General features: G+C 45.6%; 1 protein-coding gene across 4 annotated transcripts in view; it reads right to left on the reverse strand.

The window, feature by feature from the left end:
* The window catches only part of BRCC3 (BRCA1/BRCA2-containing complex subunit 3), a 1,142,218-nt gene that overhangs the window by 144,990 nt on the left and 971,568 nt on the right, over positions 1 to 25,660 (reverse strand). For 2 of the 4 annotated variants that reach the window (XM_044057507.1, XM_044057509.1), the window contains one exon: positions 13,130 to 13,197. In XM_044057507.1, the coding sequence (XP_043913442.1) occupies positions 13,130 to 13,197 (68 nt within the window). The remainder of the gene's footprint in view (positions 1 to 13,129; positions 13,198 to 25,660) is intronic. The other 2 variants (XM_044057508.1, XM_044057510.1) reach the window with 1 other exon arrangement.

Consider the following 25,660-nt stretch of genomic DNA (forward strand, 5'->3'; position numbering starts at 1 on the left):
GCCTGAAGCTCTGAAACTCTCTTAGCCAAAGTAATGGCTACCAAAAAAGCAGTCTTAAAGGACAAGTATTTAAGATAGACTGTGGCCGCAGGTTCGAAAGGGGGAGCGGTCAAGGCCTGAAGTACCAAGGAAAGATCCCACGGGGGAACCGTTTCTTTGACATGGGGTCTGAGCAAAAAGGTGCCTTTTAGGAAGGTTTTGCATAACTTAGCCGACATAAGAGGCCCTGAATCGTGTCCAACATGGTAATGAGATATGGCCGCCAGCTGAACTTTGACCGTGGAACTACTGGCGCCATCATTAAAGAGAGTAGTAAGGAAATCTAGAACCAAAGGAAGGGGAACCGTGAAAGGATCTAGGTCTTGCCACTCTGCCCAAATGGAGAAACGCTTCCATTTACTGCGGTAAATTTTTCTGGTAGAGGGCTTCTGGGCCGCTACCAGAATGGCCTTAACTGGGGACGAGATACCGGGAGTCCTGATTAGGAGTGGAAATGGAGCAGCCAAGCAGTCAACTTCAGGTTGCCCAGGTTCGGAGTTGGCAGGTTTGATGGGTGTGATATCAGATCCGGAATGGGATCTAGAATCCAAGGTGGATTCACTGAATGAGACCTTAGGTAAGGGAACCAGATCTGTCGAGGCCAGAACGGGGCAATGAGGATCATTCTGCACCCCAACCAAGAGGCTTTCTGAAGTACTTGTAGCATCAGAGGTAGAGGGGGGTATGCGTAAAGAAGACCGGGAGGCCAAGCATGCACCAGAGCGTCTCTCGGAGAATCCCCTGGAGGGGGGATTAGAGTGAAAAAACTGTCGCACTTGGCATTTAAAGAAGAGGCAAAGAGATCGCAACAGGGAGTCCCCCACTGTGCGAAGATATGTTTCGCTACTTGAGAATTGAGAGACCACTCGTACGGGGAGAGAATGGTGCGACTGAGCTTGTCCGCTAGGATGTTGGTCCGACCCGGAATATGCATTGCGATGAGAAAGCGGTTGGTGGAGATCGCCCATTCCCACACTCTCATAACTTCTCGGCATAAAGGGTAAGACCTGGTTCCCCCCTGTTTGTTGATGTACCAGACCACTGACATGTTGTCTGATTGAATCGCAATTGTTCCCAGGGGAAGGAGGGCATGAAGTGCTTGCAACGCCAAGAGCACCGCCCTCATTTCCAGAACACTGATATGCAGGGAGGTCTCTGAATCGCTCCACGTGTCTTTGACCATCCGGCCCGCAAAATGCCCCACCCCACCCGAGGCGGGAAGCATCCGTGGTCACCGTGGCGAGAGGGGGAGATGCACAAAAGGGGCGGCCCCTGTGGAGGTCCGGAGAATGGAGCCACCACAAGAGAGACCGCTTGCAAGCCTTGCTGATCGCAATGGGATGATACAGGGGGAGGGAGAGAAATGACCATTGCACCTGAAGCACCCGCATGTTGAAGTGGGCGTGTGGAAGAAGAGTAATCGCTGCCGCCATAGACCCTAGCACCCTCAGGACCAATTCCGCAGGTGTTGAGCTGGAGTGAAGGATGGCCCGCACCTGGAGTCGCAGATTCCGAACCCTGTCGGTTGTGAGAAAGGCTCTTAAATTTCCCGTGTCTAACCTGGCATCTATATATTCTATTGTTTGAGTAGGGACCAGGTTGGACTTCTCTATGTTTACCATGATGCCTAGCTTGGGAGCTAGACGAAGGAAGGAGTCTCTTGCCAAAGAGAGTAGATGCCTTGTTGGGGCGGTGAGAAGCCAGTCGTCTAGGTACGGAAAGACCTGCACCCCCTGAAGCCTCAGGTGGCCGCAACCACTGCTAACACTTTGGTGAACACCCTGGGGGCTGTGGTGAGACCAAAGGGAAGGACCCTGAACTGGTAGTGACTGGCTCCCAGCCGGAAGCGAAGAAACCTCCTGGATCGTCTGTCCATCCGAATGTGGTAGTACGCATCCTTGATGTCTACAGAGCACATCCAGTGATTCTCCCCTAGAAGGGGGAGGATGGACTGCAAAGTGACCATTTGGAACTTCTCTTTGGGAACTGACAGGTTCAACAGGGGCAGGTCTAGAATGGGTCTTAGGTCCCCTGTCTTTTTTGGCACTAAAAAGAACCTGGAGTAGAACCCTGATCCGATCTGGTCTGGGGGGACGGGCTGGATGGCTCTTTTTCTCAGCAGATGGCCAATTTCTGCTGAAGCGGCCTCCCTCTGATTGGGTGGAACATCGGGGAGGATTTTTAACTTTGGGACATGAAGAAAGGGGATCTTGTAACCTCTGGATATAATCCGGAGTACCCAGCGGTCCGATGTAATGGACTCCCATGCCGCTAGGTGCTCCGAGAAACGTCCCACGATTGCCTCCAGAGTGGAGCAGTCGGGCAACCCCTCAGGGTTGCTGCATGGGCCGTTCAGAGAAGGGTTCTCTGGACCCAAAGTTCCTTGGAGCCCCTCTGCCCCTAGGGCGGCGTCCTCCCTGTCCTCCTCTGCAGCGGAAGGACTGGTTGTCCGGAGCGGGTTGGGAATGCTGCGACTTCCGGAACCACATCTTCTTCTGGCCCTTTTGGTTCCTAGAGTAGGACCTTTGGGGCACAGAGAAGTGGACTCCGACGGCAGACAGCGTCTTCCCGTCCTTCTCGCTCTGAACCAAGGTATCGCGAACCGTCTTGCCAAAAAGGGCAGAACTGTCAAAGGGGGCGTTCGCGAATGACGCCTTGAAGGGCTCCGTAAAATCGCAGTGGCGGAGCCAGGCCTGCCGTCTTGTGACTAGGCCCGCTCCCGCAGCTCTAGCAGCTCCCTCGGTAGCGTGGGAAAGTAACCGCATAGAGGTGTTAGTCACAGAACGAAGCATGGCCATACGGGTGGAGTGCATAAGTTTGTCCTCCTCCGATATGGACTCTGGGGGGGGATGCAGCGTATTCCTTGATAAGATCGCGCTGCATCCTAATGACGTGTGCCAAATAGCTGAGCGCCCTCACTGAGAAGGTCGCTGAACTAAAGATTCGCTTCCCCAAACGGTCCATCATCCGAGACTCCTTGCTCGGGGAATGGACTGAGGGACTCTCCTGGGCGAGTTCCCTCTTAGTGGCTGCTGCCGACAACATGGCATCTACCGGGGGTCCCTTGCTCCAGTGGGCACAGTCAGCAGGGGGGCTACGGATCCTGTTGGGCCTCTTAGGGATTGGCTCCACGGTGTCCGGGTCCTTCCACGCCCTGGTGGTAATAAGGTCCACCAGGGGGTCAGCAGGAGGGGACACCCAAGAGGTAGACGGGCTCGCTTCAAATGCCTCCAAGAACACGGACTCGTCCGAGGAAGAATTTGGGGCAGACCACCCACCTCTGATCCGTAACATTTCCATGATGTCACCGAAGGAGACATCCTCAGGGGGTGATCTTGGAGAGCCTTCCCCTTCCTCCAAGTCAGTGTCTTCGGTCAAAGACTCGGGGGAGTCTATGTGCCTCCTTTTACACGAATGCTTGAGAGGTGCTTCCTCGGGGTGGCTGTCCAAGGAGCTCTCACCAGCAATGTCCAGAACCACAGGAAACGCTTGGGGCAGTGAAGCGGGCTGTCCCAGTGGCCGGGTGATGGAAGTCTGGCCCAGAGCAGATGGAGTGCAGGACGGAGCCGAAGCAAGGGCCGGGGGTCCGGATGCCCTCAACAGAGCCCTCTCCACTACAAAGGCCGAGGGGGAGCCAGCCTCGACAATAGGATCCGAAAGTCGGCTCCCCCTCGGATCCGATGAGCGGATCGGAGCCGGCGCCGAGCCCCTCGGATCCGAGGGACCAGTGCACTCCGACAAGGACGGCGCCGAAGGCACACTGAGTCCCTCGGATCCGAAGCTCGGGCCAAGGCTCCGAGAGGTCTGATCCGACAGACTCAAGGGCAGGGTCAGATCTGAAGTACCCAGTACTGTCGGCGCCGACTCACCAGCGGCTCCGAGGCTGCCCGGCTCCGAGCGCTCTGAACCCGGGTAGCGGGTCGGAGAAGGAGCAATGGGCTTAAAAAAGGGGGTCGAGCCCCCCCCAGAGGGGGGGGAGGCAGGAGCACTCCCATCTGCATCTGGGCCTGGATGAACCTTAGCATCATCCGGTCCACATCAGCATCGGAGAGGCTGTAAGTAGACCTCGATGAGGCTACCGAGGTAGGCTTTGAGTGCCGCCTCGATAGCCTCGAAGGAGGTTGGGTCTCCTCATCCTCAGGCTCCGGTGAAAAGCACGGGGACCAGAGCCAAGGAGGGGTAGAGCCAGCAGCCAGAGAGGCCGGAGGAGAAGCCCGCTTAGCCGGTGGGGCCGAAACAGAGGTCTCGGCCCGCCGCTTGTGGAGTTTCTCTCTCCGGTCCTTTTTCCTGGCTTCCCTCTCCTTCGACTCTTTGGCGAGAGTTTGAATCCCGGGTGGAGGAGGGGAAGCAGGCAAGGCAGGGACTGCCGAAGCAGTGACCACCAAGGGGGCGGGGGCCGAAGCCGAGTCCGGGGGCAAACGTCCCGCCAAGACCAGCTTCGACCTCCGTTCCTTCAATGCCCTGGGGTTGAACCCTGCACAGATTGAACACCCTGAAGTGAGGTGTTCAACCCCAAGGCATCGAACGCACAGAGTGTGGCCATAAGCAGGGGAAAGCTTATGGCCACACTCGGAGCACTTTGAAAAAACAGCCTTTGGGGCCTCAGACATCACTATTTTTTTTTTTTTAAAATAGTAACAATAAACTAAAACACTCACACAAAGGCCCCAAACAAAAAACACACACACACACACACACACACACCAACTACGAACCAGCGAGGGGAGGGTAAAAACTATATTAAATTAACCCAAAAAAGACATAAACAGAAGGGAAACCTATAACTTTCACTCAAATTTAAAGTTTTAAAAAATTTTAAAACCCTTTAATAAAGAATACTATAACTTAGCTTTTGGAGGTCTGACGACCCAGCCTTTACCATGCGCGGCAAACTAGATCTGAGGTCATGTAGGGAGAGCAGGGCATTATGGGTGAGGGGAGGAGCTAGGAGCTCGGATCCATAGCTGGATAAACCATGCCAGTTCGGATCCGATATCGGATCCATACCCACAGGTTGCTGACAAATGAATTCTCCTACTTCAGATCATACATTACAAATACATACATCTGTACACATATACATGCTTACACAAATATATGTGTGTGTGTGTGTCTATATATATATATATATATATATATATATATATATATATATATATACACACATATATGTGCGTGTGTGAGTGCGCATGCATGTGTGAGCATGGCGTTAGTATATCTAAGTAAGGAAGGGTGGTATCTTTCCAATGAAGATGTCTGGAACACTATATATGTGTGACGGTGTGTATGCACACACTAACATGAGCACATATGAGGGAGCATGTGATATGCAGATTTACAGAGAAATCATAACAACTTGTTATGTGGCATTAGGAGTGTGCGCGTGTGTATATTACACATTATTGTGGTGTGGTGTGTTGTGTTTGTAAAGAGGTACGATATTTAACAGCTGGCTCTGCTTCCAGAGTAAGTGCCTTACAATGGTTTGGAGGGGTGTGCAACCAATTGGCTTAGTATGACTTTATTGGATCAGTCTGTTATTGATTGTATAGGTTCATAGGTTTATACTAGGCTATCTGCCCTAAGGCATTTATAAGCCTAGCCCAAATTTTTGTGGCTTACGCCACCCCTTATATGAAAAAATACTGTGCCCATTAGTTTGTTGTGCCTCTGTCCAGCAGTGACACAGATATGATTCCCGGGGTAAACCTACGATCTCCCATCCACAGGTCGAGATTTCTCTTGAACAGAGTCAGCGAGGTGCTCTGCCTCACATGGACCGGGATTTTATTCCACAGCATAGGGAGTCTCTGAGTGATAAATCTATCCCTCCAGCACGTCCTATTTATATCCGTGCTAAGGTTTAAGTCGCTTGCTCTAGTGGTTTTGGTGGATTTGGATTTTTGAGGTGGAGCATGTCCATTAATTCCGGGTTGGACATGGCCTTGTATGTCAGGCACATGTCACCTCTGAGCAGACGGTATGCGACTGAATAGAGCTGGAGTTTCTTCAATCTGGCAGCATATGACAGATTTTGGAGTCCCTTTATCCTTTTGGTGAGGAACTTTTGGGGTCTCTCCAATTGCTGCAGATGTCGGGTGAGATACATCCCGAATGGGGCATTGTACTCTATCATTGGTCTGATAAGTGAAGAGTACAGGGGAACAATGACCTCACTAGATCTGGATGTGAATCCCTTCATGATCAGGTGGGCAATGTAGAAGGTCTTTCTAACCACTTTAGCAATGTGAGTGTCAAAAGAAAGGCCACTGTCAACCTGGGTCCCCAGGTCCCTGATAACCTCTTCTGTGCTTAGTGGATTGCCACCTATATGGTAGCTTGGGGTTACCTTGTTTTTCCCGAAGGGTATGACTATACATTTTTGGCGTTTAACTTCAGGCCATGGCTCTGGCACCAGCTATCTGTTTCCGTGAGTCCCTTCTGAAGGATATCCGTGTCCGATGCACTTTCCACTATGGCACCCAGTTTGCAGTCGCCTGCAAACTTTGTCAGCCAAAGTCCTCCCATGTTGGCCTGTACTTCTGAGAAGTAGATGCCAAACAATAGGGGCCAAGGACCGAGCCCTGTGGGACACCACTTGTGACCGGCTTGGAGTCTGACACAGCGCCAGCAACTCTAACCCTGTGGGTTCTGTCCTTAAGCCAGTTTGCAACCCATCTTGTGACATATGGGTTTACATTTAAGCTGGTAAGTTTTTCTACAATACCCAGTGGGGTATTGTGTCGAAAGCCTTGCAAGGTCAAGGTAGGCTGTATGGACTGCCTTTCCTCATCAATGGCCTTGGTGACTGTTTCAAGAAGTCGACCAAGTTCAAAAGGCATGATCTTCCCTTGACAAAGCCAAACTGGGTCGGGTCCAATGTCTGCAAGTCCCCTATATCTTTGTTTATGAGCTCCATTATGATCCTCTCCATAGCTTTGCAGACTAGACTTGTTAAGCTTATGGGCGGTAATTACCAGGGTCCGTGAGGCGCCTTTGTGGAGTGGGACCACAGTTGCCGTCGCCACTCCTTGGGCACGTATCCTGTGGTAAGGCTGAGATTAAACAGCTGCCTTATGTGCGGGTTTAATTCCTCATTTAGCTCGTGTAGCACACAGCCGGGACACCATTCGGTCCCATTGATGCTGTGTTTTTAGCTTTAGAGAGAGCAGCTTTCACCTGCATTTGAGATGTCCGCCAGGCTACACTCGGTTGGGATACTTATCTCTCCTTTAGGGGAGAGGGGTGAAGTTTGCACTGAACCTGTCTGCCAGTATGTTGGCAATGTCTGTGGGTTCAGTGATTTTTGTATCATTTTGGACTAATTCTGAGCATATCTGGGAGTTTCCACCCAGGTTCCTAACATAGCTGAAAAAGGCCTTATGATTGTCCTTTGAATCCATGGCAATTTTTCTCTCAAAATTGGCCTTAGTTGATTTTATGAGTGCTCGTATTTTTTACTAATAATGATCAGGGTGACTTCCCTTTATGGATTTTGTTCCATCATGTAATAGCTTTCTCCTCTTATTGTAAAGTTTGTTAATGGCTGGTGTCCACCAGACTGGACGTTGCCCTTTGTGGAAAGAGTCTTGGTTTTATTTGGGATTGCCTGATCCATGCAGTCCTGGAGGTGTTCATAGAAGGCATTTGTAAGGGCTTCCGCAGCTTGGGTTGTGGTTTCCTCTGACTCAGGGGCCTTGAAGGATACCACACCAGTCTTGAGTAGTGTGAAGTTTGCTTTAGAGAAGTTCTTCACTATGGTCTTTTTTGTTTGGGGTGGGGGCGGGATGTGGATTTCCAGTGAGATTAGTTTATGATCAGATCTCACCAATGAGGATATACTTCGGTGTGGAGCATTTTGTCCCCATGTTTGTGACAATGAGATCTAGTATATTTTTTCCTCTCGTGGGAACAGTGACTAGCTGTTCCATGGCATTTGAATGTATGAACTCCAGGAACCGTTGGGCTAGAAAGTTAGGGCTTGAGTAATGTTCCCAGTCTATATTCGGTAGTTGAAGTCACCCAATATGATGGTGTTTGGAGATACATTTATACCCTCCAGTGTCTTCAGGAAGGCTGTGTGGGGTTCCTGAGTTTGAGAGGGTGGCCTGTAGCATGCTACAATTTGTAGAGCAGTTTTGCCTATGGTTAGTTGCACCTGGATGGTTTCAAGCTTCGGCGTTGCCACCAACCTGGAGGTGTGGGTATCCTTTATGAATATGGATACACCCTCCTTTTGTGGTGTGGTCCGGGTTTTGGGGCGGAACGCATGATATGAGGTAAAACCTAATAGTGCCGGGTGCTCTCAGGAGCCTTGAACCAGGTTTCAGTTACAGCACAGACATCGATGTTCTCCATACTGAGAAGGGCCTCGAGTGCGTGCATTTTGAGATTTAGACTTCTGGCATTGAGCAGCATTACCCTCAGTTTCTTCCCATTTTTGTTTTCTAGGGTGGTAGGTTTAGAATTTGAGCCTTGCCTAAAAAGGCACTATGGGGTGGCAAGAGCCTTAGCCAATATCCGGAATCCCAGGGTGACAGGTGCAAGCCGTCCCTTGCGAGCAGCGTGGCTTGTCAAGCATGTCATCCCAGGCAGACAGACACTGGATCCCCTTTGAATGACACCAGACATTAAGCCAATTGTTAAAGCTGATCATCTTGTCTCTATATTGTGGCATCATTCTTGATGAAGGAAGGATACTGCTCAGGGTTAGGGTCATACCTGCCTGGGCTACATAATCAGAGAGCTCCTCTATGTCTCTTTTCATGTAGTCCAGGGAGTGCGTCTCAGGTCGTTCACACCAGCATGGACAATGACTGTGTCATATTTGTACTTGCCGTGGAGTGACCAGTGCTTGTGTTATGTGGCGGATTCTAGCGCCCGATAGGCAGCTTACTGTGACCCTCTCCTTGTTCAGCCTGGTGAGTGGGACGTCAGTGTGTCTGACTATGGAGTCACCTATGACAAGTATGTTTGGTGTTGTATTTGGCCTTAAGGGCTGTGACTGCTTTGCACACTGCTTTTGTGGTTTATGTGTTGATTGTGGGGTGTCTTGAGGTAGCAGTTGTTTGGGTGTCTGCTTTGGAGGCCTCTGCTGTTTAGGTAAATTTTTACTCAGAGCCTCCGAGTATGTCTTTGTGTGTTTATGTGTTTGATTCAGTGGAGTGGTAGCATTATGTGAGGCTGGTTTTGTGGTGTGTGTAGTTGCCTTCTCCTCCTGTCTGGTCTTGCCAGTCCTGAGTTGAGAGAGCTCAGCCTCCAGTTTGGCTAAATAGCTGCATCTCTCGCAAGTATTTGTGTTATGTGGGAGGAGGAGAGGTTTGTCTGTGTACATGAGGCAGTTATAACATTGCCTCAAGATTCCCAGATTCACCAGCTGGACCGGAGAGGAGATTGACAACTGACCTTTGGACATGCTAGAATAATATTGGGAAATCCTTAATTGAAAACAAGGGCCAGTGGGGAGTGAGGGTGTAGTGCTTTTAATTTTTAGTGCTGACTTATATAATTGCTTTAGTGAGCAAGTGCCAGGTAACTTGAGTGCAATGTGTTACAAGTAATTAAATGCAAAAACGACAAACAGTAACTTTCTTTCAAGTGAAACAAGGAAATAAGTACAGTAAGCAATGCAGATATCACTAGTGATCCACAGAAGCGCTGAGAAGTTGCGTATTAGGTGGAATTAGCTTCCAGGGAAATAACAAGCAAACAAACAACAAGCATATAAACAAAGCTAGATTCAGCAGGCCTGGATCTAGTCTATGCTAGAGCAAACAAGGTGAACCAATTTCAGTAAGATACAGTTCAAATATTCAGGCACTATAAACCTTTAACCAGAAATTCCCAGCTCAGAAGGGCAGAGTCCAGCCTCTTCTCCCACAAGAGTGCAGACCACGAACCTTCTTAATGTAAAATAACTGGCCTGAAGCCCAAGTGCCTAAACCAGAACTAATACACTTGGACACTGGGCTCTCAATCAGCAGTTCCCAACTTAGAAGGATGAAAGCTACCTGTCCTGCCACCACAGTGCTTGCCACAAACCTTCCTAATGTAAAACAACTGGTCTGAAGCCCAAGTGCTTAATCCAAAAGACTTGAATGATAGCTACACTTTAATCAAGTTACAACCAAGCAGTAATAAATACCATTGAATACTTTAGAGAATGTCTGGATTAGTGCTCAAGTTACACAAACAAAGCTAGATCCAGCAGGCCCGAATCCAGTCTATGCCACAGCAAACAAGGCGCACCAACTTCAGTAAGAAACAGTTCAGATATGCATGCACTATAAGCCTTTAACCAGAAATTCCCAGCTCAGAAGGGCAGAGTCCAGCCTCTCCTCCCACAAGAGTGCAGACCACGAACCCTCTTAATGTAAAATAACTGGCTTAAAAGCCCAAGTGCTTAAACCAGAATTAATACACTTTTAGAATAACAGACACTGAGCCCTCAATCAGCAGTTCTCAACCTAGAAGGATGTAAGCTACCTGTTCTGCCACAACAGTGCAGACCACAAACCCTCTCAGTGCAAAACAACTAACTGGTCCGAAGCCCAAGTGTTTAAACCAAAAGGCTTAGAATGAGTTACACCAAGCAGTAATAAATACAATTGAGTATTTTAAGATGATGCAAAAGTAAAAAGAAGTAGGTAAAAACACAAGTACAGTAAAAGCAGATGAAATTTTTTTTTTTCTGAACAAGTGCTGAGATCAAAGAAACAGATTTGAGTGCTGAAACTAGAAAACTGGCTAGTTATAAGAAAAAAAAAAAACTAGAAGGCTTCCCTCAAACACAGAAGGGCTTGGGGGCTCAGAAGCCTACAAATACTCTGTACCACTTAACAAGAAAGGCAGGAAATAAGCTTAATTTTTTTTTTTTTTTTTTCTATTTCCCAGATGCTCTCTTTGTACACAGTAGGAGTGCCTGAAATCAGAATATGATCTCACTGCACTCAGTTGAGTGAGCAAATGAGATGGGCCCAGAGGCAGGCTGAGGGGCGGGCAGTTTCAATGCCACTAAGATTAACACCAAAAACAAAATCAGGGCAGGTGGGTGGGCTGAAGAGCAGAATAACTTCAGTTAAAAATTCCTTCAACACTCCTTCATACACAGTTTAAATCAAATTAAATACTGTATAATACTGTATTTTTTTTAAAAAAAAGTGCAGATAAAGGTACTTAAATTCTCTTATACGTCCAGTTGAATATAACCAAGTTCTTAGCTGGCCAAGCTGAAGTTTTAAAGCAGGAATTATTTCACATGCACCAGTTTAAATATGCAAGGACAGGAAATCAAAGAATGTGGCTACCCCCACACCTGTAATTACTAGCAAATAACAAAATTCAGCCAACACTAGCTTCAGTTCAAGTTACTGAAGAGCAGAATAACTTCAGTTAAAAATTCCTTCAACACTCCTTCATACACAGTTTAAATCAAATTAAATACTGTATAATACTGTATTTTTTTTTTTTAAAAAGTGCAGATAAAGGTACTTAAATTCTCTTATACGTCCAGTTGAATATAACCAAGTTCTTAGCTGGCCAAGCTGAAGTTTTAAAGCATTCATATGACAGACGTACACACACACACACACACACACACACACACACACACACACACACACACACACACACACACACACACACACACACACTCATAGGAAACATCAAATATATCCAAGGTCAACATACTAAAGATCAATGTTTTTACACAGAAAATCCAGATGCCAACAAGTGACTATACATACACCGAGAAAAAGCCACAGCACATGCAAAAATCAAAAACAAAACTCAAATTAAAACATTTTTTTTTTTGCAATGGGGAAGCCTCCCAACCCCCCTGCTAATTACACACACACACACACACACACACATATATACAATTTATATATATATATATTCATATATATATATATATATATATATATATATATATATATATATATATATATATATATATATATATATATATATATACACACACACACACACACACACACACACACACTAACTTAAAGAACTGTTCAGACTTGGCCACCTGTGAGGGTGTGCACACTTATACAACCAGCTTATTGTAAGTTTTTTATTTTTTATATTTTTCCCCTAACAGATTTGTTTTTCAATTAAACTGTACAGGTTCCAGGTCAGGGAAAAGTATGAAATGATTTATTGTGGTCTCATTTTTTTTATATCACAAAAAACTGGCATTTTAACAGGGGTGTGTACACTTTTTATATCCACTGTATATATGGGGTTCCTATTAAATCAGTGAACGCTTAAAATAGCAGACGCTGTTTAATCGACCCTTTTTCTTCAAACTGGTGAAATCCAGAAAGCAAGGAACAGTGATTTTTTTTCCTAGGGGGAATAAATCACTGGGCTGTTTTGGGAACTTTGCCATTTCATCCACTGTGGTGCGATCTCGGAGTTGGTATATTTAAGCAGGGGGGGTGTGGGGGCAAAGCCTCCCACTTTATTTTGTGTTTTTTTTTTTTAACTCATTACATCCGAGTGACACCTCCAGGTGCATATGCAGTTACCTCCTACCTCTAAGTTACCTCTAGGTGTCTAATATTACTTGTTCATATTGCATTAATAATTCCAAAATCATACTACACACAAGGTATCAGAATATTTTATCTTGAAGCATACATGATGGCAGACACAACTGTATTGATATCTTACCTCTGTCAATGAGTATTTGTTAGAATTGTAAGGTGCTAACTTAATTTTTAAAGGCTCAGGCCACACCCACTAGGAGTTAAAGACACACACTCAAAAGAGTTGTAGTGGAGTGAATGGAGCAGTGATTTTTTCCCTGGGAAAAAAAAAATTGCTGTTTCGTGTATTTGGCATTTTGGTGTTTTGTCATATTTGGGTCGATTATACAGCATTTGCTGAAATAATATAGACCCTATATATGTGTGTATAGATGTGTATACACCCACAGACACACCCAAGCATGTACAGTGAGGTGTGTGTGTGTGTGTTTGTTACCTGCTATTACTGGAAGCTTTAATCTTCTGCTAAGCATTTACTTTAGCTGAGGCTACTCCCCTTATTGGATATGCCAAAGTGGACAATAAATACTTACAAACAGAGAGTGATGTTTTTTTACCTGAGCCATTATGGATCTTGGTAACAGGATCAAGGTGAGTCAGGCTAAGGAGGTAAAAGATAAAAGTTACTTAGCGCCATTTTATTTCAAGCTGATGACATCACAGTTCCACAATCCATGATAAATAAAAGGCAGGTGACTACTCTTAGAACACTCCCAGCAGTATGAACTGCTACAGAGGATATTACGAAATGTCACATTTCATCTTCCTGCTTGTATTGTACATTCTGCAACATGATAATCACTGGCCAGTTTGTATGTAGATGCTTTAAAACATATTAGGGGGTACATTACACGGACTTGTTTGAATCCACACACTTACACTGCGTCTTCTACTGTGTTCTCATGCCAACAGCTCTACCTTTCCACTTTGATGTAAACAGTTCTCTTTTTTAAGGACAGCATGGCAATTTGTATGTATGCAAGAAACCAAATGTCTTACCGCTAGTGGTAGCTGAGATGAATGAACAATATCCCAAGGCACATCGTGAAAACATCAGTGATTTCATTAGTACACTGTCAGTCAGAACACGTTTACAACAAATATTCTTAAATGCATTACATAAGAAAAACGAACAGTAATGAAAAAAGTACAGTTTTGTACCTACCATAAATGTAGATGTCCGATAGGTATGCATCTGCAGTCCTTACATATGGGTTGTCCTGCCTCAGGCAGCCCGTCGGTCGGCCGGATTCCAAAGTCTGGGTCCGGCGTCGGCTGATGTCGCCCTTTTCCCCGACGTCAGAGCGCCTGGGGTATAAAAGCGTCAGCCGACGCCATCTTCCTCAGTTTTTCTTGCCCCAGATGCCAGGTGCCCTCTAATGAAGGCTAAACTTGGAGAGTTGCAAAAAATTCCAAACATGCACAGTAATATCCAACAAATACACCATAATAGATAACCTCAGCTATCTAGAAAGAGGGATAAATACTCAAGGAATACCACAGAGGGGTAGGAGGGAAGGAAATCCTGACTGCAGATGCATACCTATCGGACATCTACATTTATGGTAGGTACAAAACTGTACTATGTCCTTCAAGGATGCATCTGCAGTCCTTACATATGGGTAGAATACCATAGCCAAGCTGGGGGTGGTAGGACCTAAGAAAAGGATGGTGTAGCTAAAATGCCCTGCAGGACTGCAGTAGCAAAGCCTGCTCTGGATCTGGAATATAAAGGTAAGTTGTAATGCTTGGAAAATGTATGCACGGAGCTCCATGTAGCAGCTTCTAAGATGTCCTTTGTAGCCACCCCTTCTTAAGAAGGCTGTGGAGGTGGCTGTGGCTCTGGTGGAATGAGGTCTAATGTTGGCTGGCACAGTTTTGCCATGAAAAGAGTAACAGAATCGGATGCAATTCCCTATCCATTTTGAAATCGTCTGTTTGGAAATTGCTTTTCCTTGTACACCAGCAGCATATGCTACAAAAAGCTGGTCAGTTTTCCTGTAAGTCTTAGTTCTGTCCAAGTAGTAGAGCAACTGTCGGTGAATGTCAAGGGTATGCAGAAGTTTCTCTCCTTTATTTTGTGGATTTGGAAAGAAGGTAGGCAGGTGAATAGCTTGGTTCAGTGAGACCCTGGATACCACCTTTGGCATGAATAAAGGATTGGTTCTCAATGAGACTCTGTCCTGGTGAAAAGTAAGAAATGGTTGTACTGCCATGAGGGCCTGTAACTCAGATACTCTTCTTGCTGAGGTTATGGCCAGAAGGAAGGCAGTCTTCCAAGACAGGAATTGTAGTTCTGCTGATGCTGCTGGTTCAAAGGGAGGTAGAGTTAACTTTTCCAACATGAAGTTAAGGTCCCATGTAGGCACTGGTGGTTTCCTTGGAGGGTTGATGTTTTTTATCCCTCTTAGAAACTGCTTTAGCAGCGGATGAGAAAATACAGGTGGATCAGTGTTGTACTCTGCTGAAATGGCTGAAGCATGAATTTTTATGGAAGAGTAAGAGAGGACATTATGGAGCATTTCTGCCAAGTATTCCAGGATATGTGGAATGCTCATTACTGTCGGATCTTGGCCCTTTGTGGAGTTCCAAGTGCGAAATCTTTTCCATTTTGCTGAATATGCCTTCCTTGTGGAAGGCCGCCGAGCTTCCTTGATGATATTCTTTACCCTTTTGGATAGTTTATCCAGGCGAGGAGTCAAGGTATTTTCCAGGCTGTCAGCTGCAAGGTTTTTAGGCTGGAGTGCAGTGTTTTGTCATTGTGCTGTGTCAGAAGAAGTGGCCATTGCGGTAGAGGCCACGGTTTTGTGCGTGACAAGCTCCTTAACAGTGGGTACCAGTGTTGCCTTGGCTAGTCCGGAGCTATCAGAATCACTTTTGGTTGTTCTGTCCTGATCTTCAGTAAGACCTTGGTCATTAACGGAAGAGGTGGAAATGCATATACTGTTAGAGTATTCCAGCTGAAAGAGAGAGCGTCCACTTTCCATGCTTGTGGGTGGTATGTCCTTGTGCAGAATTTCTTCAGTTGATGGTTGTGGTGGGAGGCAAAAAGATCTATGTCCGGCCTTCCCCACGATTGTGTTATTTGAAGAAAGGTGTCTGGGTGCAGCATCCATTCGTGTGGATCCATGATGTTTCTGCTTAGGCTGTCCGCCAGTACATTGTCTTTTCCTGGTACAAACTGGGATTGCAGCTCTATATTGAGTTTTAGGGAAAGTTCCCAAAGATTCATTGCCAGCCTGCAAAGAGGGTAAGAATGGGTACCTCCTTGCTTGTTTATGTACCACATAACTGTGGTATTGTCTGTCTTTATTAGCACGGTGGCCTTGATGTAGGAAGTGCTTGAAGGCCTCGATTGAATGTATCACTGCCAGCATTTCCTTTTGGTTTATGTGCAGGTGAAATTCTGTTCGTGTCCATTGTCCTTAAATGCATCTGCCCTCCATGTGGGCTCCCCATCCATGGTCCGAGGCGTCCGTTGTAATGGTTTGGCTGATATTTGGTTTGCTGAAAGGCAGGCCCATGTTTGACTGGCTTGCTTGAGCCCACCACAGAAATTCCTTTTGAAGGCATGGAATGAGGGGGATCAAAGCTTCTATGCTGTGACTGTTGAGACCAAAGACTCCTTAGGTACCATTGCAGTTTCCTCATATGCAGCCTTGCTTGTGGAACCAGAAGAATGCAAGATGCCATGAAACCCAGGGCCTGCAGGATTTTCCTTGCAGTCAGTTGGGTTTGTTTTGTCAGGTTTCTGAAATAATCCGGTAGTTGTTCTTGTTTTTCTTCTGTGAGAAAAGCCATTTGGGTGATTGTATCTAGTTTTGCACCCAGAAAAATTATTCCTTGGGATGGAACAAGTCTTGATTTCTGAATGTTGACTGTGTATCCCAAAGCCTGAAGTAGGCGGATGGCATAATTCAAGTGGTTTACCAATGTTTGTTGGCTGTCCGCTTGTATAAGGCAGTCGTCCAGATATGGGTATATTTGAATCCCCTGAAATCTGCAATGTGCAATTACTGATGCCAGGCATTTCGTGAATACTCTGGGTGCAGTAGATAAGCCAAAGGGCAATGCTGAGAATTGATAATGCTCTGAACCTGCAAGAAATCTGAGGTGTCTTCTGCAACTTTGTCTGATAGGGACATGCAGGTATGCCTCCTTGAGGTCTAGAGTTACCAGCCAGGACCCCTTGCCCAGCATGGGAAGGAGTTGCTGTAAGGTCAGCATTTTGAATTTTGGCACAATGAGGTAAGTATTTAGGGCAGACAAGTCCAGAATAGGCCTCCATTGCTTTTCTTTTCTTGGGACAAGAAATAGTCTGGAATAAAATCCTTGGCCTTGTTCTTTGAGAGGAACCTTTTCTATTGCTTTCATTTGCAGTAGGTTGGAAATTTGCTTGAAAGCCTCTGTCCTTTGATTCGGTGGCAGGTTTGGCATGCCTTGTCTTCTTGGTAATGTGTGAAAATGGAACCTGTATCCTTTGTCTATTATTTGCAGTATCCATTTGTCCCTTGTAATAATGTGCCAATTTCTTGAGAATAAAGATAGCTTTCCGCCCAAAGGTGCTTCCAATTGAGCCCTGGTTGGCGGGGTCAGACTCAAGTCATTGAGTTTGTCCTTGTGCAGCAGGTGCAGGTCCTGCACTACCTCTTTGGTTAGGAGGCTGCCATTGACGTCCTCTGTAGGAGCCTCGAGCTTGCCCTCTACCTCTGGCACGTCTATTTTTGCCTCTCTGAAATCTGTCTGTGTCTGGAAAGGACCAATTCTTAGAAGGCCAATTTCTGCTGAATCTTGGTGGTTGGACCTGGAGAAAATCTTTGACTGTCTGTACTGACTTAGCCTTTTCCTCAAATTTCTTTAAGACCTCTTGAGCCGTGGAACCAAATAACTTTTGTTTTCCAGGGTGCATCCAGAAGCTTTGCTTTAACATGATCTGGCAGTGTTTGTTCCTTCAGCCAAGCATGTCTACGTATGACTGCACCTGTCATTGCTGACCTACATGAAGCTTCCAATGCATCATAACCACACTGTAAAAAATGGTTGCTAACCTGCTGGGAGTTATGTACCAGATCCTGAAGTGCCTTGCGATCTAGGGGTTCAGGCGAGGTTAGTTTTTTATGCAATTCATCTAACAGATATTCTTGATACTGTATCATATGGAATTGACAATTCAATGCTCTCATAGAAAGAGTGGAAGAAGTGTACACTTTTTTACCCCATCTCTCTAAGGCCCTGGATTCCCTTTCAGAAGGAAGTGGGCTCTTAGTAGTGGAGGTTGCAACCCTTTAGGTCCCTGGGAAATAGTTTCTGGGTCAGCTGAGTGGCCCTTGTAAAGGAATAGATGTGTGTCCGGGACCCTGTAGTACCTGTCGGGTTTGACAGGAGCCGGAGGGAGGGAGTCTGGGGAAATACTAGACTCGGAGTACACATCCGCTATGACATTTAAAACAGGAGGAATAGCCAAAGGTCTATGCTGAGGCAAATGCAAAAAAGTCCTTAACCTCTTCCTGGAATCAGAGAATTCCTGGCCTTGCCATTTAAAATGCTCTCTCATGGAGTGAAGGGTCTCCCCAAAGGACAACTCTTCAGGGGGGGAGGCCGAGGGAATAGATTCCTCTGCATCAGAATCCTTGTAGGCCGGAAAGGCCTCCCCCTGGTAATCTGAAAGGGCAGAGACATCTGAGGCCTCATCAGAGGACTGGGGATCTGTCTGCTCAACCCTGGGCCTTTTGCCTGGAGGAGGTTGAGAGCCCCTGTCTGGGTGTGGCTGAGAGCCCCTGATTAAGGAGATAAAGTCCTCAGCTAAACTTAAAATTTGTGAACCTGTACAGGATCCCTGAGGACTAGCCTTGGGAGGGAGAGATTTTGGCTGTTTAGCAGCTTTAGCACGTGTAAAAGCCTTAATGGACATGGATACAGGAGGCCTGGCTGCCCCACGTGCTGGGGTAGTTTTATCCACAGGAATGGTGTCGGATATCTCCGGAGCACCGGTTTCAGAAGGTGATTCTAAGACCGACCCAGTGGAAGCCTCCGGTACCAAAGGTACCGGCTGTGCGGTGTCGTCGGTCGAAATCGGAAGAGATTCGGTTTCAGCAGAGACCGAGACACTCGCAGTAGGCCTGGGCGTGGAGTCGGCCGGAACCACAGACCGCGTGTGTCGGTCCTTCTCCTTACGTTTTTTGGGTAAATGAGCTGTCGGAAGCTCCGACGGCATTTTATAGCAGTAAATTTGCCCAAAATATTCCTCTGCAAACTCTGCCCGACGCCTAAGAGTGCGTCTATTGAAGGAAGCACAGGCTGTACAGGCCGAGACGTCGTGGTCTGGGCCTAGGCAAGGTAAGCAGTAAGAGTGGAAATCCTTATGAGGTATTTGTTTCCCACATTTTAAACAATTATTAACTTTAACCGTTTGATCTGACATCGGCTGAGGCAAGAAAGAGTCCCCAACGGGGTACTTAACTTTTTTGAAGACTTCGGTAGCTGAAATCACAGGAGCTGGCCGACCGGCACTTGCGAACTGCTTCTGCTTCGGGCACCGCGCGGCAAGAAAGACTGAGGAAGATGGCGTCGGCTGACGCTTTTATACCCCAGGCGCTCTGACGTCGGGGAAAAGGGCGACATCAGCCGATGCCGGACCCAGACTTTGGAATCCGGCCGACCGAAGGGCTGCCTGAGGCAGGACAACCCATATGTAAGGACTGCAGATGCATCCTTGAAGGACATCCTAAAAATGTTAATACTCACAACACAGGTTCTTCTCAGCTCACATCCAAATGCCCTTTCTTAACATTTTTGTTTTCAACCTAATTATGTACTACAGTTACATAGAAGATCTGCAAGAACCTCATTTTGTTACGTCTTCTATTGTTCAGTATTATTCCCCTCTTCAGTTGTACTTTCTATATCATTATTGTGTAGTTTTTCTTCACAGTACTGGTTTAACAATTCTAAACCGTCAATAACCATATGCTACAACTTTTTCATTACACATTTTAAATTCAGTTATTCCTGCATTAAAGGCCATAACTTCTTACCATGTTTACCATAAAGACATGTATTTAGCAGTCATATTACCATTTCTTTAAAAGCTCTATGTTTCATCTCCTAACAATTACAGATGTGCGTCATTCTCAAGAAACAAACGGGACATATACTCCTCTCTTCCTCCTGCAGCTGCTTTACAGCCTTGCATCATTTTTGCCATCCTTCTTCAAAGTAAAACTTTCTTACTATTCCTTCATACAATCGCCTGCTTTTGGATCACTTTTTATTGTACTTAACACATTCACCTGACACCATCATACTGCTCTCCTCTTTCTACCTCTTTATAGTCTCCCAATTATCCCACATTTCATTTTATACACACACATTTTACAGCCCCCCCCTTACATGCGAGTCTCAGCTCATTCGATCCTCTTCAGCAAAACACAATCACCAGCTCAAGCAGCAACTGACCAAAAGGGGATGGTTTATCTATTATATATAATTATTTATTTACTGGAATTTGTTTACTGGGATAGTCCACTGGGCCAAGCAGAATCCATCTGCAGTGGAGGCCCAGGGAAAAAAAGATCCACAAGCAAGATTAATGCAATAACAGAAATACAAGGAATAAACTAAATTCTAATTAGTACTTTAGACATACATAGCATGTAGGATGAGTTTGTTTATAGATATTCATAGGTAGGTACTAGGCTATTGGCCCTAGGGCCTACATAAGCCTAGGCAAACAGTACCCTGGCTTTTGCCACCCAAGAAAATTATTTTCCTGTGCCCCTGTCAAGCAGAGCCACAGAAATGATCTCCGGGGTGAATTTCCTATCTCCCATCCAATCATCAAGACTTTTCTTGGAGTGCTAATGAGGAGCTTTGTTTGATATAGATAGGTAGTTTGTTCCAGAGTATGGGAAGTGTCTGGGACAGGAATTTATCCCTCCAGCATGTTCTGTTTATTGTGGTGACAAGGTTTAGATCCCTAGACCATGTAGCTCGGAGAGATTGGGATTTCTTTAAGTGGAGCATGTCCAACAGCTCTGGGTTTGACATAGCTTTGTATGTTAGGCAGAGATCACCTCGAAGTAGGCGATATATGACAGAGTAAAGTGGATATTTTTGATACGGTCTGCATAGGGCATCTATTTGAGGCCAGTAATCCTCTTTGTGAGGTATTTCTGTGGCCTTTCCAGTTGTAGAACATAAAAGAATCGACAGGCATGAGGGCTGTTTGTGCCAAAGTCATCATTGGACATCAGCTTCCTTAAAATCATCACCTCTATGTCAGGACAACATGGAGCAGTGGCTTATGGGACCCATGAAAGTGAATCACAATTACCAGCAAACCCACCCTGTTTTAGTGCTGTCATTTCTCCAGGCTGCCAAAGGCCTCTCACTGGGATGTTGGAGCATTTCTACGAGAATTATACCCTCACCCACATTCAGTCAAGAGCACTTGCTTCACAATGGGGATCTAATACACCTTTCCCATGCATTAATAAAGTTCATTTTCAAAAGATCTGGAGCGATAAGCTCAAGGCCCTGGTCACTTTTGTTTTCAGTGTCTTGGGAATCTCAAACACATGATGATGATGATCAGGTGACTAGAACCACCTCTCCCTCTGTGTATGACAGACAAGCCAGCACTGGCTGCTCAACCCCATCCCCTCCTATGTGAATGTTCAAATACCAGAGCTACTGACTCAACACTGGATGGTTAGCTCCTATTCATGTCCATCTCTGCAAGTCATAAAGTCCCAAGCCACTGAGCGAACACTGGTGGTTAGCTCCTATTCATGTCCTTCTCTGCAAGTCATAAAGTCCCGTGCCACTGACTGAACACTGGGTTGTTAGCCTACAAGTCAAAGTCCCGAGCCACTGACTGAACACTGGGTGGTTAGCTCCTATTCATGTCCATCTCTGCACATCATAAAGCCCTGAGCCACTGACAACACTGGATGGTTAGCTCCTATTGATGTACATCTCTGCAAATCATAAAATCAGCCTTCCATCGCTATTTTAAACAAATATCTAATAATTCCTTCTGAAACACAGGAAAGTTTATTAAAAACAATCTCAAAGTGATACAAAAAAGAGGCTGTATTATTCTCAAACCTCTTTCATATTCTTCATACAATAATCCTCTTTTTTAAGGGGCAAGACTCCACCTGGAAGAACATAAATTTCCACAGATTCTCTAAACAGAGCCACCTAGCAAACAGGATCATACACCACTTTATATTGTTTAAATTAGTCACTTTTCCAAAGGCATTTAACAAGGTTAGAGTCTGAAAGCAAACCACTTAACAGCAGTGCACTACAGCGCTCGGGTTTAGGCCCTTTGCTATTTGGTATATATTTCTCAGACCTTCACTCCAACAATCCTGGCTTATAATTGACTACACTTGTATAGAACTGTAAACTGGAGGGTGTTATTCCATCCTCGACTGATTCAAAATTGATCCAAAATGTGTAAGACCATGTTAACAAGTGGTACAAGGACAATGGTCTCAGACTAAATGTAAAAAAAGTGTAGCATAGTTCATTTCGGTAAACAAAACAACTTTCATTTACCAAACAGGACTGTCCATAAAATCAGACACTCTGGTAAGGGATCTAGGCACTCTTGTTGATAATTCATTATCATTTAACCATCATGTCTACACAGCAGTTTGGAAATCCTTTTTATCTGGCCCATTTAATTTTCAAAGGCATCTCCACTAGCAGCAAAGAAGTTTCAGTTCCCCTTTACACATATTTTATCAGCTCCATTATTGAATATAATGCACCTTTTGGCACATATTTGTCTAAACATACCACACAGCTTGACATACCTCACACATTAATGACTAAAAAGATCAATGGCCTCAAAAATCTTAGTTATCAGAAGAGGCTGACAGCCCTTTTCACTGTATTTAGTTTCTTACAGACTCCTCCATGGAGATTTGTGCCCAGCATTTCAAGCCATGGAGATCCAACACTATCTGATCTCCAATTACTACTCAGAAATAACAGTAACCCAAATAGTCAGAAGACCTAAAGATTAATCAGCAGATAAATTAAGACATGTTGGCATGACAGACTCGTACATCCCTCACCTATGGAAAAAACTTACACTACATGTTGAGAAGGTAGCATCCTACATCCCTCACCTATGGAACAAACTTCCAGTACATGTTGGGCAGGGCAGCATCCTACATCCCTCACCTATGGAACAAACATCCACTACATGTAGGGCAGGTAGCATCCTACATCCCTCACATATGGAACAAACGTCCACTACATGTTGAGCAGGTAGCATCCTACATCCCTCCACCTATGCAATAAACTTCCACTACATGTTGGGCAGGGTAGCATCCTACATCCCTCACCTAAGGAATGGACTTCCACTACATGTTGGGAAGGGTAGAATCCTACATCCCTCACCTAAGGAACAAAGTTCCCTATATGTTGGGCAGGTAGCATCCTACATCCCTCACCTATGGAACAAACTTCCACTACATGTTGGGCAGGTTAGCATCCAACATCTCACGTATGGAACAAACTTCCACTACATGTTGAGCAGGTAGTATCCTACATCCCTCACCTATGAAACAAACGTCCACTACATGTTGGGCAGGGTAGCATCCTACATCTCTCACCTATGGAACAAATGTCCATGACATGTTGAGCAGGTAGCATCCCACATCCCTCACCTATGCAACAAACTTCCACTACATGTTGGACTGGGTAGCATCCTACATCTCTCGCCTATGGAACAAACTTCCACTACATGCTGGGCAGGTAGAATCCTACATCCCTCACCTATGGAACTTTGTTCCACTACATGTCGGAAAGGGTAGCTTCCTACATCCCTCACCTATGGAACAAACGTCCACTACATGTTGAGCAGGTTGCCTCCTACATCCCATAACTATGGAACAAACTTCCAATACATGTTGAGCAGGTAGCATCCTACATTCCACACTTATGGAACAAACTTCCAATACATGTTGGGCAGGGCAGCATCCTACATCCCTCACATATAGAACAAATGTCCACTACATGTTGAGCAGGTAGCATCCTACATCCCACACCTACAGAACAAACATCCGCTACATGTTGGACAGGGTAGCATCCTACATCCCTCACCTCTGGAATAAACTTCCAATACATGTTGAGCAGGCAGTATCCTACACCCCTCACCTATGGAACAAAAGTCCACTGCATGTTGAGCAGGTAGCATCCTACACCATACACCTATGGAACAAACTTCCACTACATGTAGAGCAGGTAGCATCCTACATCCCTCACCTCTGGAACAAACGTCCTCTACATGCTGAGCAGGTAGCATCCACATCCCTCACCTCTGGAACACACTTCCACTACATGTTGAGCAGGTTGCATCCTATACCTCTCACCTATGGAACAAACTTCCACTACATGATGGACAGGGCAGCACCATACATCCCTCACTTATGGAACAAACTTACACTACATGTTGAGCAAGTAGCATCCTACATGCCTCACCTATGGAACCTACTCCCACTACATGTTGGGCAGGGTAGCAGCCTACATCCCTCACCTATGGAACAAACTTCCAGTACATGTTGGGCAAGTAGCATCCTACATCCCTCACCTACGGAAAAAACTTCCACTACATGTTGGGCAAGGTAGCATCCTACACCCCTCACCTTTGGAAAAAACTTCACTACATGTTGAGCAGGTAGCATCCTACATCCCTCACCTCTGGAAAAACTTCCACTACATGTTGAGCAGGTAGCATCCTACATCCCTCACCTATGTAACAAACTTCCACTACATGTTGGGCAAGGCAGCACCCTACATCCCTAACTTATGGAACAAACTTACACTACATGTTGAGCAGGTAGCATGCTACATCCCTCACCTATGGAACAAACTTCCACTACATGTTAACAGGGCAGAATCCTACATCCCTCACCTCTGGAAAAAAACTTATATTACATTTTGAGCTGATTGCATTCTACATCCCTCACCTATGGAACAAACATCTACTACATACAGGGCCTTCCTCTGGTTACACTTAACTTGCTTAGCACAAAATATTGTCTTTTATACTGTCATATGTGATGTCTCTGATGATTGTATTGTTACGATGGAGTCCTTTTTGTTTAGTTGGAACAAACCACTTTAATCATGTTCTTCTTGCATGAAATATCTTGTATTGTAAAAATTCCCACTGTACATATAGTTTAATAGCGGGGCTTTTCTCCCCGGGACTCCGATGTAAATGGACCTCCCTCCAGTCGGACTTTCCCGGTCAACAAATGTAAAATAAAATAAAATAAATAAATAAATAAAAAATACATGTTGAGCAGCATAGCATCCTACATCCCTCATCTATGGAACAAACTTCCACTACATGGTAACAGGGCAGAATCCTACATCCCTCACCTCTGGAACAAACTTATACAACATTTTGAGTTGGTTGCATTCTACATCCCTCATCTATGGAGCAAACTTCTGCTACATGTGGGGCAGGGCAGCATCCTACATCCCTCACCTACAGAACAAACATCCACTACATCTTGAGCAATTAGCATCCTACATCCCTCACCTATGGAACAAACTTCCACTACATGTTGGGCAGGGCAGCATCCTACATCCCTCACCTATGGAACAAACTTCCACTACATCTTGAGCAGGTAGCATCCTACATCCCTCATCTATGGAACAAATTACCACTACATGTTGGGCAGGGCAGCATCCTACATCCCTCACCTATGGAACAAACATCCACTACATGTTGGGCAGGTAGCATCCTACATCTCTCACCTATGTAACAATCTTCCACAACATCTTGAGCAGGTAGCATCCTACATCCCGCACCTATGGAACAAACTTCCACTACATGTTGAGCAGGTAGCGTCCAATATCCCTCACCTATGGAACAAACTTCCAATACATGTTGGGCAGGATAGCATCCTACATCCCTCACCTATTTAACAAACTTCCACGACATCTTGAACAGGTAGCATCCTACATCCCGCACCTATGGAACAAACTTCCACTACATGTTGGGCAGGTAGCATCCTACATCCCTCACCTAT

The sequence above is a fragment of the Protopterus annectens genome, chromosome 15.part0 (genome assembly GCF_019279795.1).
Source record: "Protopterus annectens isolate FY-2018-M chromosome 15.part0, PAN1.0, whole genome shotgun sequence".
NCBI lineage: Eukaryota > Metazoa > Chordata > Ceratodontiformes > Protopteridae > Protopterus > Protopterus annectens.